At 41.8% G+C, this 17,863-nt stretch overlaps 2 protein-coding genes across 7 annotated transcripts in view; both read right to left on the bottom strand.

The window, feature by feature from the left end:
- Positions 1–10,763, bottom strand: part of zdhhc2 (zinc finger DHHC-type palmitoyltransferase 2) — a 29,738-nt gene extending 18,975 nt beyond the window's left edge. Inside the window, exons 1-2 of one of the 2 annotated variants that reach the window (XM_015345724.2) lie at positions 10,322–10,763; positions 482–508 (exon numbers count right to left, since the gene is read on the bottom strand). In XM_015345724.2, the coding sequence (XP_015201210.1) occupies positions 482–508; positions 10,322–10,466 (172 nt within the window). In that variant the 5' untranslated portion in view covers positions 10,467–10,763. The remainder of the gene's footprint in view (positions 1–481; positions 509–10,321) is intronic. The other variant, XM_015345725.2, reaches the window with a different exon arrangement.
- Positions 10,764–13,257: 2,494 nt separating this feature from the next.
- Positions 13,258–17,863, bottom strand: part of LOC102694997 (calcium uptake protein 3, mitochondrial) — a 36,066-nt gene continuing 31,460 nt past the window's right edge. For all 5 annotated transcript variants that reach the window (XM_069193425.1, XM_015345722.2, XM_069193426.1 and 2 more), the window contains 2 exons: positions 16,328–16,396; positions 13,258–15,192 (listed from right to left, as the gene is read on the bottom strand). In XM_069193425.1, the coding sequence (XP_069049526.1) occupies positions 16,328–16,396 (69 nt within the window). In that variant the 3' untranslated portion in view covers positions 13,258–15,192. The remainder of the gene's footprint in view (positions 15,193–16,327; positions 16,397–17,863) is intronic.

Below are 17,863 nucleotides of genomic sequence, written 5' to 3' on the forward strand. Positions count from 1 at the left end.
AATCAGAGCTCTTGAGGGGAGGTAATAGTAATTGCTATATATATGACAAATAATTTTATGGAGTTTACAAAATCATGAAAGCCTCTCAAGCACCAAACTGCTTTCATTTGAGTACAAAAAATATGATATAAAAATATTTTGAATAGAAACATTATATACAGTATATCACCTTTGCGATGGTCAGACTCAGTGTAAAAATGTAATAAGGCCATAGAAAAGTCTAACTGTCAATTCAATCGTAGTGTTCAGATTTAATGTAGTTAAAAGTATTTTTGAATTAAAAATAATCTACCCATTTTCTATCCAGGGTGCAGTGTTAGAGCACAGTGCTTCAGCTCAACAGAATTTAGCAATGCATTTACTTAATTAATTAATACATCCATCAATTTTCTAATGTTATTTCCAGTACGGGGTCATAGGGGGAGCTGGAGTCTAACTCAGCAAGCAAAGGGTTCGAGTCGGGGTACACACAATTACTTACTCTTTTCTCCAGTATTTTCCATGGACTCTGAAAGAAACGAGAGAAATGCAATTACATTTTCTGTTCTCTTTAACGTGCAAACAGAAGAACAATTCTGATTTCAAGATCAAATAAAAAGACTGATTAATGAAATAAATTGGATGATATGCCTTTTGTTGATACTATTAATATTTTATAATTTCCATATCAATAATTATATGCATATAAATAATTTGCTTTCCAAATTGGCACAAGCAGCAACCCTCTAACTTCTGCTCACCTTGTCTCTTTAGTACTTCCACAGTAAAAACACTAAAAATGCCAACTCACAGCCAATCTACCGTCCCTGAATTTCACAGCGCAAGACAGGTGACATGCAGTCTCACAATGAGCCCATTAATTATCCAAGAGGAGATCGTGTGTCTCAGCCTTTGACTTGATCTCCAGGGGAACAGCTGAAGGACATAGGCCAAGATTTCCCTTTGGATCCAAGAACTAATGCTGAGTTCTCATACAATCATGATGCTAAAAAATTAAAAGCACCTTCTTGTAGAGTACACTTCCTGCTTTCATCGCGATCACTAAATAAAAGCGATTGTACAGACCAGCAAGTGAATGACAGATGTTTTATTTAGCGAGTTGGACTTGACACCCAATGCTCATTCACTGCATCTGGGTTTCCAAATTTACACACCAGATTTCTACACAGCACAGCTTTTCATTATTTTGTATTTTTTGGAGTAAAACTTTAATTTTCAATGCACATGACCTACATATGCATATTAACAAGTAATAGGTTTATTCCATGCTGAAAAGAGAAGAAAGAAAACACAACGTTTCGGGCGTGCTGTCACACCTGAAGAAGGCTCCACGGCCGAAACGCTGTGTTTTCATTCTTCTCTTTTCAGCATGGAATAAACCTATTACTGTACTTGTTCCTTTGCAGCCTACGCATGCTGACACAGCTGCCCACCTGAACTATATATGCATATTAATACTACTTCTTGAGATGCATACAGGATAAGTCTGTGCTGATTTCTGTAAGCACTGCACACGTTTTTGAAATGCCCAACAGCCTTGTACCAGAGTTTAAACCAGCACCCCAACAGGAAACACAGAATTTGAATTTAATTGCACTGTGGAGAAAACTCCATAGGTGAAACAGTGAGTTTTGACTGCTTTATACTTTTCAGCATAGAAATAAGCTTCAAAGGAGCAAGTAAAGGTTTATTCCTGCTGAAAGGAGAAGGAAAGAAACACAGGTGTGACACCTGAAGAAGGCTCCATGGCCGAAACGTTGTGTTTCTTGTCTTCCTTTGCAGCCTATGCCTGCTGGTGCAGCTGCCTACTAGAAATAAGCTTTACTTGTTCCTTTACAGAAAATCTTGATGTGTTAGAATAGGCAATATTTTTCAGGATCTTTTAAAGGATAATTCACCTATGTAGCTTCAGTACATTGATAAATGGCACGATACCAAGATAATTGCATATGAATGCAAGGTCAATTATCCTTTTAGTGCAACGACAGAGTTAATCGTATTGTCTGCCTGGATAACTGTGTATCCTGGAGCAATCTCTGCTTGACCTATTTTTCTGTCCGCTGTTGGAGTCACTTGACACCATGTAAAACAGTAAAATGACAAACAGAAAATGTAGAGCAAACAAGTAAAACATGGTTGCTCTACAGGATGTTTATTATAATCCCCATACTTGTAAACAGAAAATATATCACGATAAACGTTTTAGTGTCTTTCCTGGATTAGAGTCACACTGTAGGACCCCACTGTAATACCAGTACTTATGGACACACTCACTCACAAAATAAAGATGCTTTATCTGTTGCAGTTTATTTGATTTTGTGGAATATCAATACACACTTAAGGTGAGTCTAATAAACCTTTTAAAAATTATTTTGTTCCATTACGTTGTGTCACAAACCAAATTAAAAAACGACTAAGTTGTTTGAGAGCAACCCAGCATCTCTATGTATAATGCTCCACAAAGTTATGATGTACTGAACCTTGAACTTCTAAACTCATTTGTGCGTTCTCACTTAGATGTAAGACTGTGTTGTCAGAATTATATTTTCTAAATATCCTAAGACTATGGAAATAAACCTCAATAGTATTTATTCATCACTGTTAGTACAGCAGGAGGGTATGCAAAGAACCCCTAGTGAGGATGTGCTCACATATCCTTTCTGTCTTATAATACCATTAAAAGGAAGAAAATGGCCATAGTTGATTGCAAAGACCCCGTATTTCAAGTTTTTAAAACTAATCTTTGCAATAATTCTAGTTTCTTTTTATCATTTTAAAAGTCAGTGAAAAAGTCACATAACTGTAGCAATTCCCAGACCCAACACAAGACTAATCCTCTGTCTTTCTCATCCTGGATGTTTAAGAGACAGAAGCGGCTGAGGAAATGGTTGTGATAAGTGGAGTGTTTCATCCTTTGTCTTTTTGAAAACGGTTTCCCAGCACACAGAAGGACAGCGGACTTTCCGAGCCAGCCAAAACAAGCCTTATTGAAGAGATCCCTGTGCTTGGAGACAACATTACTTCTGCTTTAGAGATTGTGCTCCATAACTGTGTTACATCACACATTATCATGAAGATATAATGACCCATGTTCATGAAAACCAATTAAAATAAGTTAAATATAACTTAAAACATGGCTGAGCAAATTATCTTCCTATTGTACAGTTTTCATGCTGTGAGAGCAGTGAGAGCAGGGAGCTGAACTGGTCAAAATGCCACAGTGGTCTCCTATCTCCAGTGGAGATCAGTCTTTCCCAGGACATTAAGGGATTCTCTGGACATTTCAGATCTCAAATAATTTATCTGATAGAACAGTTGTTTAAGAAACAGTCAAGTAAAATCATGGTATCTAGATCTCAGATTCTGTTCTTTACTAAGTTAAAGTTGACTAAATAAGTTAGAATATAAGAAATATATCAATTCCAGGTGCAGGGTGTCAGTAGCTGCAATAGATGATTGTTTGGTAATATACTGTATGTAGATCCAAACAATGCCCTGCTCATCATTGAGCAACCTTTTCACAAGAACCCTGAAAACCATTCAGTTCCTAACCATCACCGAAACAAGCTCCTCTTCCCTGTATTAAACCCCTATCAAAATCTTTTTTTATCTTACAGTTCTCTGTTGTGTTCCTGAGAGTCCAGAATAATAGTGGTTAAAATACTACTGTCTTCCCATCTCCAAAACACGTTTGGCATTTTGCTAACTATAAGATTTTACACTGGTGAAAAGATGATAAGATCACTTTATTGGCCATATACAATTTCTTGCATTAGGAATTCGTTTTTCGCAAACCCCAGTTTGCCCTCCACGAAACAGACACACAGACAGGGAGGGAAGCTGGGGGTCAGAGCGCAGGGCCAGCCATTTATACAGCACCCCTGGAGCAGTTGGGGTGAAGGGCTTTGCTCAGGGGCCCAACGGAGTAGGATTCCTCTGCCGGCCGCGGGATTTGAACCGGCAACCTTCCAGCCACAGTGCCACCGTTCCGCCCAGTAAGTTTTAGAAGAGGTAGCAGCTAGCTATCATGGCATTTAGTAAGAAAATGTATACACAAAAAAACAAGAGGAATGCTGTCAGCTTGTGTTGCGACATCCATTCGATTGCACTGCTGTTTGGAATAACACAGCCATATCGGATCACGTCTTGTGCTCTGGAGACGCTGTCCGCAGGCATGTTCCTCCATTATTCGAGGCAAACCTCAGATCACAGTGCAATCTGGAGCTGTGCATGTTCCAATAAATAACCCGCTGTACTAGTTTGAAACTAGGAGAGCTCAAGGAAGACCATTGTCTGTTCTTCCCTCCAGCGAAATAATTTCAGAGGAAGCCCTTCTCCGTAACGAATGGAAAATGTTTCTAAATCAGACGGGAGATGAAGTGAGCCTTAAAAGACAGAAGTTTTATTATTAAACAGAAAAGACTCAGTTGGAAATTCTTTCCAAAGACACCAGCTCAACAATAACAAAACAAAGGAAACAAAACACTGAAGCATATTAAATGGCAACACATCAAAAATATGAAATGACTTATTTCACTAGCACATCTTCCTTGCTTAAGCAGAAGTACTTCAGTATCCTGCATATCATTCTTCTCTTCAGAAACAGCAAGAGCATGAGTAAGGATTCAAACAAAAGGAGGCCATTCTGTTCATAGCCAAGAGCTCCGTTTGCACTGACACATTAATGCTGTAACATCAATCTGAAATCAGCCCTGAACAGCAGTGATAAAATAACATTGTAATGAATTATTACTAGAGACAAGTCATTCCTGTTCTTTACAATCCACTCAGAAAGCACCGGTCAGCATTATTCTGCCACAAAGTGACCACAGGAGGCTGACTATGATATTCCACCTAGAGCCACGCCCTGGCACAATCCCCGTGGGCATTTAAATTGAGCCTTGACCCCTCTGGAAACACCGTGACCACTAGACCGCCTGCAGACATCTAAACAAACTTCAAAACAAGTATTGGGCAGAACACGTACTGCAGTCCCTGCATCTTCGTTCCGCATTTCCGGCGGAGGAACGATGGCTCAGGGGGTGGGAGTCGGGGGGGTATCTGAGCCGTGCACCCGTGACACAGGTGGTGCCCCTCGGGTGTAAGCCCCAGGGTGTACAGGTGACGCTTCTGGCAGTCACTTGTGTGAGACAGTCTGCCACATGACTGCCCTCCCAGGTACCCTGCAAGCACTTTCCACCTCACGTCCTCCGGCTGGCACCACACTATGATGCAATACGGCGCCAATCTCACCCTCGGCGGCCGCCTGTTCCCTCCAGGGCCATCCCTGTGTGCGACGGCGAAGCCCCGCCTGAAATCAGATATCTCCTGCTCCGTGTGAGGGGTGCACACGCCTGTGAATGTGATGTAGTTTTCAAGAGTCCCTGGGGAAGAAGCAGCCTGAAAGACTCCCCTGATTACACAGATTCTGCTGTCTCGTGGAAATAAAACTGCATATCTGCCAATACTCTTGCCAGTCCTAAGAGACGGGGTATTTTTAGTTCACTCTGCTCTCAATAACAAACAGCAAAACGGGCGTGAGGATGTATTTGCCTCTCAGTCTTCGGAAAACAAATTAATTAGAACAGGAAACAGAACAGGACTGAACTGAATGTACAGCAGCAAACATTTCTTGCTGTAGATACCCACTGAATACAGAGCTCCATGTCTACAAACCTGTGGTACCATATAGATTGCAGTTTTATTCGATTTTTTTGCTACTTTATTTATTTTGCATATATAGTTTCTGAAATTTCTCATTAGGAAAAAAATACATTAAAAACACTTTCTGCGATCTTAATGCAAAACAGCGATGCCACCTCTGCTCCTGACAGGGGATTCTGGAAAACCTTTTGTCTTTCACTATACTTTTAACTGAATCTGTGATAACGTCTGGTCACTAGGAACTACTACACCTGCTTTTCTGTCATCACTTTCATCCCTTTCTGAAAATGTCCGATTCGGCACAGGAACATCCAACAATGCCATAAACTACAGCTAGATATCCTGAGGCCTGTCTGAACTACCAGCCTGACTGTCTCCCACCACTCTCCTTCTGCTTGTGCACAGGTACACTCACACTGCACCTATATACAGCACAGCATACTGGTGATAGTATAGAGGATGTCAACACTAATGTCTGCAAAGGCTTGCATGTAACTATCAGAGCTGTAATTCTTGTGCATTAAAAGTCATATCAATTCTTGTTTTTTTTTTGCATTTCGAGATTGGATTGAAGATTTAGAAGGCGAAAAACAAAAATGAAATGCACATTGATCTGCTTGATAACAACCTGCATCCCAACATTTCCATGCTCATTTTCACATTTTGCTGGCCAGTCATATTTTTCCCAGCATTGCTACTGGGAATTTCCTCCTCATCGTCGTCTGACTGTGCAGACGTCAGTTTAATTACGTCAGGGCTAGTACTGCAACCCCACACTCACCTGGTCCATTTTCATCTCCACATTCTGAACAAGAGACGAAACGAGCAGATGAAAGGGCATCAAGCAGCCGCAAGCTGACAAACAGACTGTAAAAACACTCCTTTTCACTTTCTGAACTGGACAGCATGATGGGCAGCCATTTGATTGAGAAGGATAAAGGCAGCAGATTCAGAATCTGGGAACAACGAGCACAGCATGTTCCTTTGTGATCCCACAAGAACTCTCAGTGCATTGCTGGATAAAGTATCACCACCTGCAAGGCCTCCGAGCCTACAGCAACAGACTAAACAATTATTATATGTTGCTTAGAATAAAAAAAAAAAGAGTCTAAATCACTCTGACACTCCCCAGAGACTCCCTGGAGACTCCTTGAATAATGCAAATCTAATATTTTATAAAAAGCACTGAGGAGAATAGGCTATTTACTGTGATTTCTGCAGAAGGCAGGGTTATGCTTGGTCATCTGCTAAAAGAATAGTTCTCTTGTTTCAGGCAGTGCTCAAGGATTTAACTAGATCAGAGCTTTTTACAGCCAAACCGGTCCCTGAGCGCAACCTTGTGTATTCTCATTGTGCAAAGAATATTTAATTTATGTAGGTCAATTTGTGTAATGACTTGAAGATTTGATATTTTAAAAATTAAAGTAGATATGTTGTGTGAAGAGTGGCCTCCATACCACTTTATCCTCTTAAGAAAAGATGTACGTGTAAAAAGCACAGAATGAAGAATTACATTTAACCGTGTAAACTGCAGTGGATCACGTTGTGTTTTTGATTCCGAGATCTCTTAGTCATTAAGCATAACTCCTCCTGCACACAATAGCTTACAGTTCTGTAGCTGAGATGGGAGATAATGGCCACTGGACAACAACAGCCCAGTCACTTAAAGAGTGGAATTGTATGGAACTGACAAAAAAAAACATTCACTTCCCACACAGGGTTTGCAACAAAGCACCTAAATGATACTGCCAACATGTAGGAAAAAGGTTTTTTTCTCAGACAAGGTCAAGTTTGAACATTTTGGCATAAATGCAAAGAGTTACATCTGACACGGACCCATCATAGTGCATCAGGCAGTCACCACCAGCCCTGATGTCAGGTGTGCTGGTGGCAGCGCTGTGATATACGGCTGTTCTGCTCCTCATCAGCAGGGGCAGGGAGGCCTGTCAAGGCTGAGGGGAACATGCTGCAGATAGAACACGGTACTGGGAAATCCTAGAGGAGAACCTGCTTCTGACCTACACCTGGGACACAATTTCACTTTTCATGGGCACAGTGAGCCAAATCAGAGGGCCAGAGCTACACTGCAATGTGCAAATGTCATTGAGTGGGCCAAGTCAAAGTCCTGATTCTATTGAGAATCTGTGGAAAGACCTGAAAACAACTGTCCTTAAGCAGTCCCCAAACACTATGAGAGGGCCTGAGCAAATCTGACAAGAAGAATGGACAAACATTGCATAAAGCAGATGTGCAAAGTTGGTAGAGACTCGAAAAGGCCTGGAGATGAACTTGCAGCCAAACTGAACTCAACTGAAAAATCAGTTCATGGGTCTGAATATCGATGCAATCGGTATACTTAAACTTTATCTTACTTATTTTTTGCTGACTTTTACTGTAACTAATCTAACCCTTTTTTAATATTAAAAAAATAAGAATATTTACTATATAATATTAAAAAGTAGTTTTTAATGATGTATCAAGTTTAACAAATGGTTATACATCATTTTGTAATTCCACATAATGAGACACCATAGGAAGTCGCTGAATAATTTTGTTAGGCAACTACAACTACATCTTCAACTCCAGCTTCTTCAAGTTCAACTCTAATTACAACTACAACTTTTGCTTTTTGTAGAACAAGCAGCACTACATCCCCCAAGCAGCCTTGCATAAACTTGTCTCAATATTTGCTGGTTTATATTCCAACTGGACTAATTGCTTGATTGAAACCTTAATTAAACTAAACATTTGACTAATCAAATATTTTAGTTGTGTGCCTGTGCTGTAATGTTGCAGTATTCACATTGTTTATAAAAATTGCAAAGCACATTTAAAATATTTTACAGTTGCGGTACAGAAAGCTTTTTTAAGTCTCAACACAAAGGATATATGAGAGGATTTGAGAAGCCCTGAAGTAGGTTTCTGTCATTATAAAACATACACTACACACTAAGATGTTAATGAAGTCGATGATAACCATTACCTGTAATAAATGTCAGATTTTGGTCATACTGATGCACTGAATACTCTACATTTCAGGGTGTGCTTGAAAGCAAAAATTCAAAGCTCCTTAGAATTTTTCCAACATTGTGATAATACCACTTTGATCACCTTGAAACATCTAGACAGTCAACTGAAAAATGTGATATTTAAACTGATCCAATTAACATCTAGGAATATATGAAAATTGTGACAGCGTCTACACTATCCCATTGCCGAACTGGCTAAAGGAAAGCTACTGTAGGTGTCTGGAACATTAGTCTTAGTCTTAGAACATTAAAAATGAAGCTATGCTTCTATACATGAATGAGCGATCTGGCAATAATTTCACAATACATACAACAGAGACTGAACTGCACATCACAATCTGCGAAACTTCCTAATTGGATGGGGTTCAGTGATCAATTATTCTTGTATTATGTTCACTAACCTTTTAACTTTGATGAAAAAAAGGAAATGAACCACCTTTTCTCACATCGGTCATCGCAACATTTAAGTCATTTGCCTGTTCCACATAGCAATTATAAAGCTCATTTCAAGACTCAGAAACAGAACTTTATCACAACAGATAAACTCTTCTGAATGGTGACATGACAAACGGAAGTACAAGTCGAAATTAAAATGCATTGCTGTTGAGCACCAAACGTGTTCTGCATACTCTAAATTCAAGCTCGTTACTTTAAATATAATAACACTCAAAACCTGAGTAAACCTGTTTTAGGTAGTAACATCTGTAACGAATAACAAAATATTTTAAAGACAAAGAAAGCTGGCGAAATCAACATTGGCTTCAGCTCATTTATTGACGTACTCGTCCAAAAAACAGCTGTTTTATAACATTTGTAAACCAGAATACAAATGTCGCTAATATGGCGAATAACTTGGACACATTCATTGTCCCCTGTTCGATCGCTTCGATATACAAAACAAACTGGATTTTTCATCGCAGAATACTACAGGCCTGATGTAAAGATAATTACAAGATATAACATCGTTTTGATTCGTCTTGGTCTTTTGCTACATTGGCAGAATTCTCGTTAATTTCATAGCAAAACAAACGAGAACGGCACCTCGAGGAAAATCAATAACAAAGCACTACCCATCAGTGGGGCATTCAGAAACCGACAGGGAGACTTCACCGGCTGCTCCATTACTACTAGTCATCCCCGCCAGCACGTTAATGAAGTCCTTACGAAACTAAATATTGGGTCGTATCCGACTTGGAGCGTTCTCTTATTGCAAACCCCTGCGGCTCCAGTTGTACAATCTGTCTACAGAGTGTAACATTGCTGGGGCTGCGTGTTTCTGTTTTTTTTTGTTAATCCATCCTCGCAACACTTTTTTTCCCCCTTTTCCTCAAGTTTATTCCCTGTTATGCTTCTGTAACTAAAAACAAAAAAAAAGCCATTCAGTCCAACATTACTGCGCACTAAACATTCAATCCACCCCACGGTGTTTTTCGTTAACAGCTATAGCCTCGCACGCTGTTCAGCTGAGTCAATTCCCAAATTCGTCAATGTGTAACATCTGTGTGACACCGTGCGCATCTGACATTGCTAACTGCGCGCATATTCAGGGCTGACAGCGAGACTGAAGCGCACTCGGGCAGCTTCAGGACCTGCGGTCCCACAACGTGACTTGCTTGTCTGAGCCTTACCTATGCAGAGCTGGACAACATAGGCGTAGTAGGACCAAGCCACTATGATGGTGATAAAGAGGACCGGGATCCAATACAAAACTCTCTGACATCTCCGCTTTATACCGCCCGAGCCCGACGGCGCCATCTTCAATTTGGACACCATGAAACTAAGCTAAGTCAACAGCTTCTCCTCACTGCATTGGTGCTGGGAGACAGCGTCCAGCCAGCAGAAAAATGTGGTCGGGTTTTCCCTCCCCCCTTTCCGCTGTTCCAGATCCGGCGCTGCAGCTCGGCGCCCGGCTCCGGTGCTCGCAGTGTTAAGTGGGCAGAACCGCCCCTTCTCGGTTTGTTGCCATGACGTCCCTCGGATGCTGCCCCCCGCATCTGCCGGACAACAGCCACCTCCCTTGCTGCCCGCATCCTCTAGCTGCGACCAAAACTCTTTGCGGGGGGGATAGAGGAATAAAAGAAGGGGGAGTTTTTAAAATAAAAGCGTATGTGAAGATGCCGTGGTTTCTCCGAAATGTCTCAAGGCTGTCGTTTCACTATCAAGGATCCGGGGGAGCGTACAGATAGCAGTACAGTACTAATATTTCTTCACCTCGCCAAGAGTACGTTATTTTTACCGATGATCGCTCCTGTGGGACCAGCTCCGTTGCCTGAAAGTCGTCTGAAATGCACAAAACGGAGTGAGTGGCAGCGTTTCGTGCCCGGAACTGGACGATCAAGACGGCACGTTTTCTGCCTTCTTTTGGCCTGAGCGAAAAATGCACACAAAAAAAAAAATCAAAAGTGCATTTTGATTGACCTTGCTATGTACTCTCATTGCACTCCAAGTACAAAGTTAAAATGCGCTCAAGACTAATCTACAGAATCTGAATGCACATGATGCACTTACACTGTGCCCCAGCCTGAGCCACCATGATTAAACTTTTTCTAAACTATACATGACATGTATATGACATGACATGGGCCCAGGGGCTGGGAATTGTGCTTTGTACGGCAGAGTACCACCTCTGTCTCGGACAGGCCTGATACTCGACAGGGCCAAGCTAGAGACACTCAACTATCAGGGCAGTCACTGTAATACAGCTGTGCCAGAAGTCCTGGGTTGTGAAGGAGCTGTTACAGCTGTGTGAGCTATGGAACAAAACCTGAAAGTAAACATGAATACATGTATGAAATAACAGTTCAGTTCTCTTTGTGGACAAGTGGGCATATGAGTCATGTCCTCATATCCTAATATCCTACCAAACCATTAAAGAACTCCCAGGCAGGCTGTGTTTCAGAGGTGATTACAGAGGTGAGGTGTAACATCAGTCTGATCAGATAGTCCTAGATGACTGTGAAGATATGGGAAGTCTCAGCCCGCAGAATATGGTGTAGCTCTGGTGTGTGATAGTGATTCAGTGACTTTCTGTGGCCAGGCTTGGTTTATCTTTGTCCTCGAACCTCTCCCCGGGAATTCTTCAGGCGGTCCAAACTGGCAGACATTAGCCAGGTCTGCTGTTGCCTTCAGCGGTGTACCGAGAAGCAGGCGCTCCAGGCAATTCCATCTCCTGCGAGGCCCTTCACAACAGCACGCCGAGGGCCTTAAAGTCTTTAAAGCCCCCAGGAATGGAATCTCTTTAGTCTTGAACAGGGCAGACTGCGAGGAGACCTGCTTACAAGGGTTTTAAAATCCTCAAGGGCCCTGATGCTGTCAACCCAGTGGATTTATACAGAACGAACAAGAACCAGGGAAAGCACAACAGGCACTTGTTTACCCAGAGGAGTGTGAAGGTCTGGAGCAATCTGCCCAAGAACGTTGTTGAAGCCGATAACCCAGACTCTTTCAAGACATGGCTGGATGAGATCGAATGACTACTGAGTACCAAATGAGTACAAGGTAGTTTGGGCACACGGCATGCTCTTATGTAAGCTTTCCTAGGTCATATTCCCATAAAACATGGGACGCTCCTTAGACGTGGTAGAAACCTGAAATTAATTAAATTGTTCACTTTCTTCACACTGAGAGAGCACAAACCCTGCCCCTCTGTACTGCTTTAAAACTCAGGACACCCCCCCAGTAAAACATCAGGTCTGGTAGGTAACAGGTAACAGCAGTTATTGCTTATGGGTTGTCCAGCCACTTTGTTGGAGTACCCTTTGACCCCTGTAGGTAGCATATCTGACTCTCTATGTCTCTGTCACAGAGGCGCGATCACAGTTCCGCAGCCTGCAGCTGGCCAGCTCCATGCTTGCGTCCGAGGGACAGTGGGACCCACTGACCAGTTTGTTTATGGTCCAGTACCTGGTTTGGTTCAGCAGATGCTGCTTTAGGAGAGACAGCACATGAGGATGAGCCAGTCAGTCCCCAGCAGAAAGAGTTGTGAGGGTTTTGTAAAAATTGGTCTAGGAAGTGGGGAGCAGACAACAGTGAAGGTGTACGTGTTGTGTGTGAGTTTGAGTCTGGGGAACCCCTGGCCTTCTCGTCATAGTCCTTACAAGACACAGCAGCAATCTGCAGGATGCCGTGACATCCTAACAATAAACTATTACCCCACCACCTGTTTACATCTGGCGTATTGGATGTGTTCCTGAAAAAGAAAACACAGAGCTTTGTATTTCAGTTCATCTTCATCAAAATAACAACACCCAACGTGAACATGAATATCCTGTCCAATACTGCCGGAGATCATCTCCCAACTGTGCTCATGGAAAAGAAAAAACATGGAAATGGAATAAGTGAACCACATGACAGCAGATAAATACAGTTCTGCAGGGCTGTAATTCAGCTTCACTCGAGCAGAAAGACGAACGGGGTCCAATCTTTCCCGCATTCCTCATTCCGAATGTATGAAGACCATAAATCTGAAAATGTGGAAACAAAGTTTTGGGTTTTTTTTTAGTTTTACAGGCCTTGAGCCTTGTTAGACAGAAGTATCCCCTTAATAACAAAGACTCTTTTAACGGACTTTCAAAATAATTTATTCATGCAGAGAGTGCAACACACTTTGGGAGTAACATTCCTTTTTATGTAAAAGTGACAGTTTTATGGTAAAAGAAATGTTTAAAATGTTTAGCTGTCATGTTTTGCAGCATTCAAAGCATACAATTCACACTGCTTTGAAGGTGGCTACATGCGTGAGACACAGACCTCAACAAATATAAATGGTGAATATGAGAAATTAAGAGAGAAAGTATCAATAAACACTAATACTTAAAGAAGCACTTAAATCTATTTATATTTCCCCATTATTTGTCCAATTCTGTGTGTACAACCATGTGTATCCAACCCCAATATAAAATGTAATTTTGTCATGTGTACTTTTACCTGATAAATGTTTGTGCAAGAAAACTTTCTAATAGGTTTTTTAAGGCTGATGTTAAGAAAACATACAGCAGATATATAGCAGAAAAAGTATAGTAGCAGAGCAATATACTTCTGTGCCAATGAGCAAACCTCTGCACTCTTATACAAACTTATAAGCACTGAGGACTCTATTTTAAAACTAGAGGCAGAAACAATGCCTTAAAATATGTAGAACACAAATACTACAGCAGAATTGTAAGAATAAAATAAAAGCACATACAGTATACTAAAGTATAACTGCAACAATGCAAAAACAGTAGACAAATGCTAAAACACACTTTTAGTGTTTAAATGATAAAATCTCTATCAATCTGTAGATATTAGAAAATATGGTTATGTTCTTTAAATTGCATGTGCTCTTATACATGCATGCAAAACAATTTCAACAATATTTTAAGACTTGAGAGGAAATAAATATTGCATTGTAATAAGTGAACGTGCCGAGCCTCTAAAGCTGATCTTTAAGTGGTGATCTTTAAGCTCTCTGTGTGTGAGGAATGTGTGTGTCCTATAGACAGACTATCTGGATTTATGCTGGCTAAGCTTTGTAACTAATGACAACTGCCCTTGTTATATTGCATCAGAGCAGCAACAAGGCACATAGAAAAACTCATTCTTGTGTGGTTGTTTTATGTAAAAAAAAAGACTTAAGAAGTTTAATAAATCACTTAAACTGTAGCATAATTAAAATAAATATAATAACCACCGCGCCGGTGTTCAACATTCAGCACATTCGGGCGGGTCCTGAGCTTAACGTTGCTGCTGTAACTTTCTCTAAACTGACAGGGCTAGCCGGTACACGGAAAAAACAGCAGGCAAAAGGGTGCCCCGTTTCGAGACCCCCCAGCGGATGAGTTCAGGGGGATACCGCAACGAGCACATTTTCAGAAACGCTACAAAATTCATCAGAGGAGCTTCAAGTCCTCAGTTAGCTTTCTGTCTTGCCTGAATTTTAGATGCCAAAAGTGAGAATACGAATTTCGAGCTTGGACGTGTCGATTCTTACCATACCTTCAAATTAAAATCACGCTGCGATAAAGCACTATCTCTAAATGCTCCAAACGGATGTCACAATATTCTGGGCACATTTTCTGCTGGTAGTTCTCTTTACAAACGCCCTCTGCGGAGACCAACCCATCATCATCATTTGCAATCATGTAACTTGAGTAGAAAAGACAACTGCTGAAATCAAGCTTTGTGGGGGGAACGTCAAAATAATGTTCTCGCTTAACCGTAATTTAAGGTGTAGATATTTTTGAAGAAGATAGTTTGTGAACTCCCAGCGTAGCAGAATTGCACAGCTTCGCGCTTGAAGCCCAGGCGAGAGACTGAGTCGCGAAGCCCCGGGGTTTCGGCCGTCAAGCGGCTGCGCCTCCCGGGAGATCACAGTGCAAAGGCAACGCGCCCGTCAGTTCGTCTTGGGAAAAACCCGTCACACTTTCTTCTGAAACCTCCTCCACAGCTCTCCCACCTGTCTCCGGACTTGGACCCGCACACACGCGGCGAAGGCAGACGGTGTGCCCGACGGCTTCGCCTGGCGGAGAGGAATTTCACAGGGGGGGAAAAACATCATTATTACGAACCGAATGGAAGCAGTTTCGTTCCTACTATACCCCGTGACGGTCCCCTTCTGACAATCTGGCAAATTTGAAAATGCACATTTCTGGGGGGAGGGTCCTTTTAAACCCATGCTCTGGGCTCTACCTGCAAAGCGTTCGGCGGCATCAGGACGGGCAGTGGGTTATCTAGGGAGCGCTTGTCCGGACACAGACGAGAAACGCAGTGTCAGCATGACCGTCCCCACTGGTTTCTAAGTGCCCTGTGAGAACAGCACTCGCTGTTTGGGTACTAACGTTCCCGTCTGAAACGCTGGGATCATAAATACCGTTGTGCTGCCCACACGTAGTTGTAAATACTGCCTGGCTACGAGGGTGTAGAGTATATTAAGGCAGTAACCACATGTAATGCTGTAATATGGGAGTCTGTACTATGAGAAATAAGGTAGAGCAACCCGATTCGATTAATATAAGTGGTGAGAGATAGTAAGGTGAAATCTATAGGTAAATCAGAACGTCTTTTGGATTCTTATAAATGAATAAAAGTATGCACAGAGAAATTTGAAAACTATCCCAACGCTCTAAAAATGGAGCACAATTCTGACTTCAACATAAAGAACTTCTGTTTTCTAAACAATCAAACTTGAGGAACCAAACACGACCTGCGACAGAGTTCATGCCTTATTTATACCGGCTCTGGGAGTGATTTATTACTGAGAGCAGGAGGCACCTCTTTACCCAAAGGGTTGTGGGTGGGTGGAACAAGGCTCCTACCCAGCCCAGCTATTGAAACCGATATCCTGGTTTCTTTCATGGGATCAGTAAGCGACTGACTGTGAAACGGGCCAGACGGTTCGAAAAGGCTCCTCTCGTTGGTAACTGGTATGTGATGAAGCAACTAATGCATTTTTTTTTAAAACTTTCTGGTTCCTCCACTGCAGCAGAAGAGCCCTGATGTGCAACAGTGGTCACTGCACCCCCAGAACTGAGCTGACTCGGGCCTGGAGAGGAACACGGCGTTCAGGAACGAACTGAAAGCATGTTAAACAGCGGGAGGCCTCCTGTGATTTAACATGGGTGCAGAGAGCAGAATCGCTCACAAAGAGTACTTACTTATCTGCTGAGCAGCTCCTTTTTCATACAGGATTTGAAGGTAGTGTACCGCTCTACAGTTTTGTACCCCTGCACGGCAGAAGCATGGAAGAGCAGGACAGAGGCCAGTGATGCAGAGTGAAGCCGTGGTGGCACCGGAGACAGGCAGGGAAAGAGGAAAAGACAGGATCTCTTTCATTAACTGTGAAGCTGGCGAAGCACAGTGTTCATGTTCGCATTTCTATTGCATTCAAGGGTTAGATTTGGAGCACTCTCCTGCCATAGCACCGGCGGAGGCCCTTAATTAAGATGATGCAGACACCCAGCAGCACAAACGCAGGGCAGGAAGACCAGAGCGCACAGGAAAAGGTAACTGTCAGTGGGGCTCTTTAAGATTTCAAAGAACAGCTGTTGCCTGCATCCAGGTGTGATTCAAGAGGTGCAAAGACTATGCAGGCTCATTGCTCAAAGAGTCATGTAGCAAACTGCATCTCTCCAGAAATGAAAACCTGTCTGACTTACTATTGTCCTACTTCCCACCTCGCAACCCCTGTTCATCTGGTCTGCTGTCTGTCCCCCAAGGCCTTCTACTCCCTAGGGGTGACAGGGCCTTCTCCTGCTGCACCCCAAAGCTCTGGAGTCCTATCCTCAAGGATATCGGAGAGTCACCTGCCCCGAGCTCGTTCAAATCTAGACTTAAATCTATCTTCTTTAGAAGGGCTTTTATTTAAGTGGCTCTGAGCCTGCCTCTTTGCTTTCTTTCTCTCTTCCAAACTCTCCCTGTAACTCATCAGAATCTCTTTTGGATTCTTATAAATGAATAAAGCATGTATTGTATTCCAGTGTATTCCAAACCCTCACTGTAATTCATTAGAATCTCTTTTGGATTCTTATAAATTAATTTTGGATTCTTCTATATGTAACTGGTTAATTCTGCTACCTCTTCCCATTTTCTTCTGTAAGATGATTTGAGAAGCCACTTTTATAAAGAAAACGTTTATAATAATCATGCATTCCGAATCTGCGGTATTAGAAGCAGCCTTTCACTTGCAATAATTATCCCCACCACTAGATGGGAGCACAGCACCTTAAACAGGAACCGAGTGTGCAACATGCACAACTATTCTTCCTCTCAACAACACAACTTAGTCTTTGAGTGCAGAGATACAATTTTCTTAACTTTGGGAAATGCTTAAACTGGGAAGTGCTTAAAACATGATTTGTGGTTCAGTAAACCAGTATTTTTTCTCAGTTTCCTTTTCTGTAATTTTACAAAATAAATTTGCATTTGTCATTTAAAACAGGTAACACAGGTGAATTAAGTAAAAGTAAGATTAAAGGTGAGGTGCTATATGATGTTAAAAAACTGTGAACTCCAGAGATGACATGGTAAATGTGAAAATTATTATAATTTCCTGATTATTTTTTTGGCTAGGAAAACAAATCAGGTAACCCTGGCTTTGCAATTTAAAAACAAATAGAAATTGTGATCTGAATTACTATAAATTACTGCTGGTTCACTGTGCATTAACACCACGATTGTTTTCACAAGGAAGA

Source organism: Lepisosteus oculatus, chromosome 1 (assembly GCF_040954835.1).
Source record: "Lepisosteus oculatus isolate fLepOcu1 chromosome 1, fLepOcu1.hap2, whole genome shotgun sequence".
NCBI classification, from domain to species: Eukaryota; Metazoa; Chordata; class Actinopteri; order Semionotiformes; family Lepisosteidae; genus Lepisosteus; species Lepisosteus oculatus.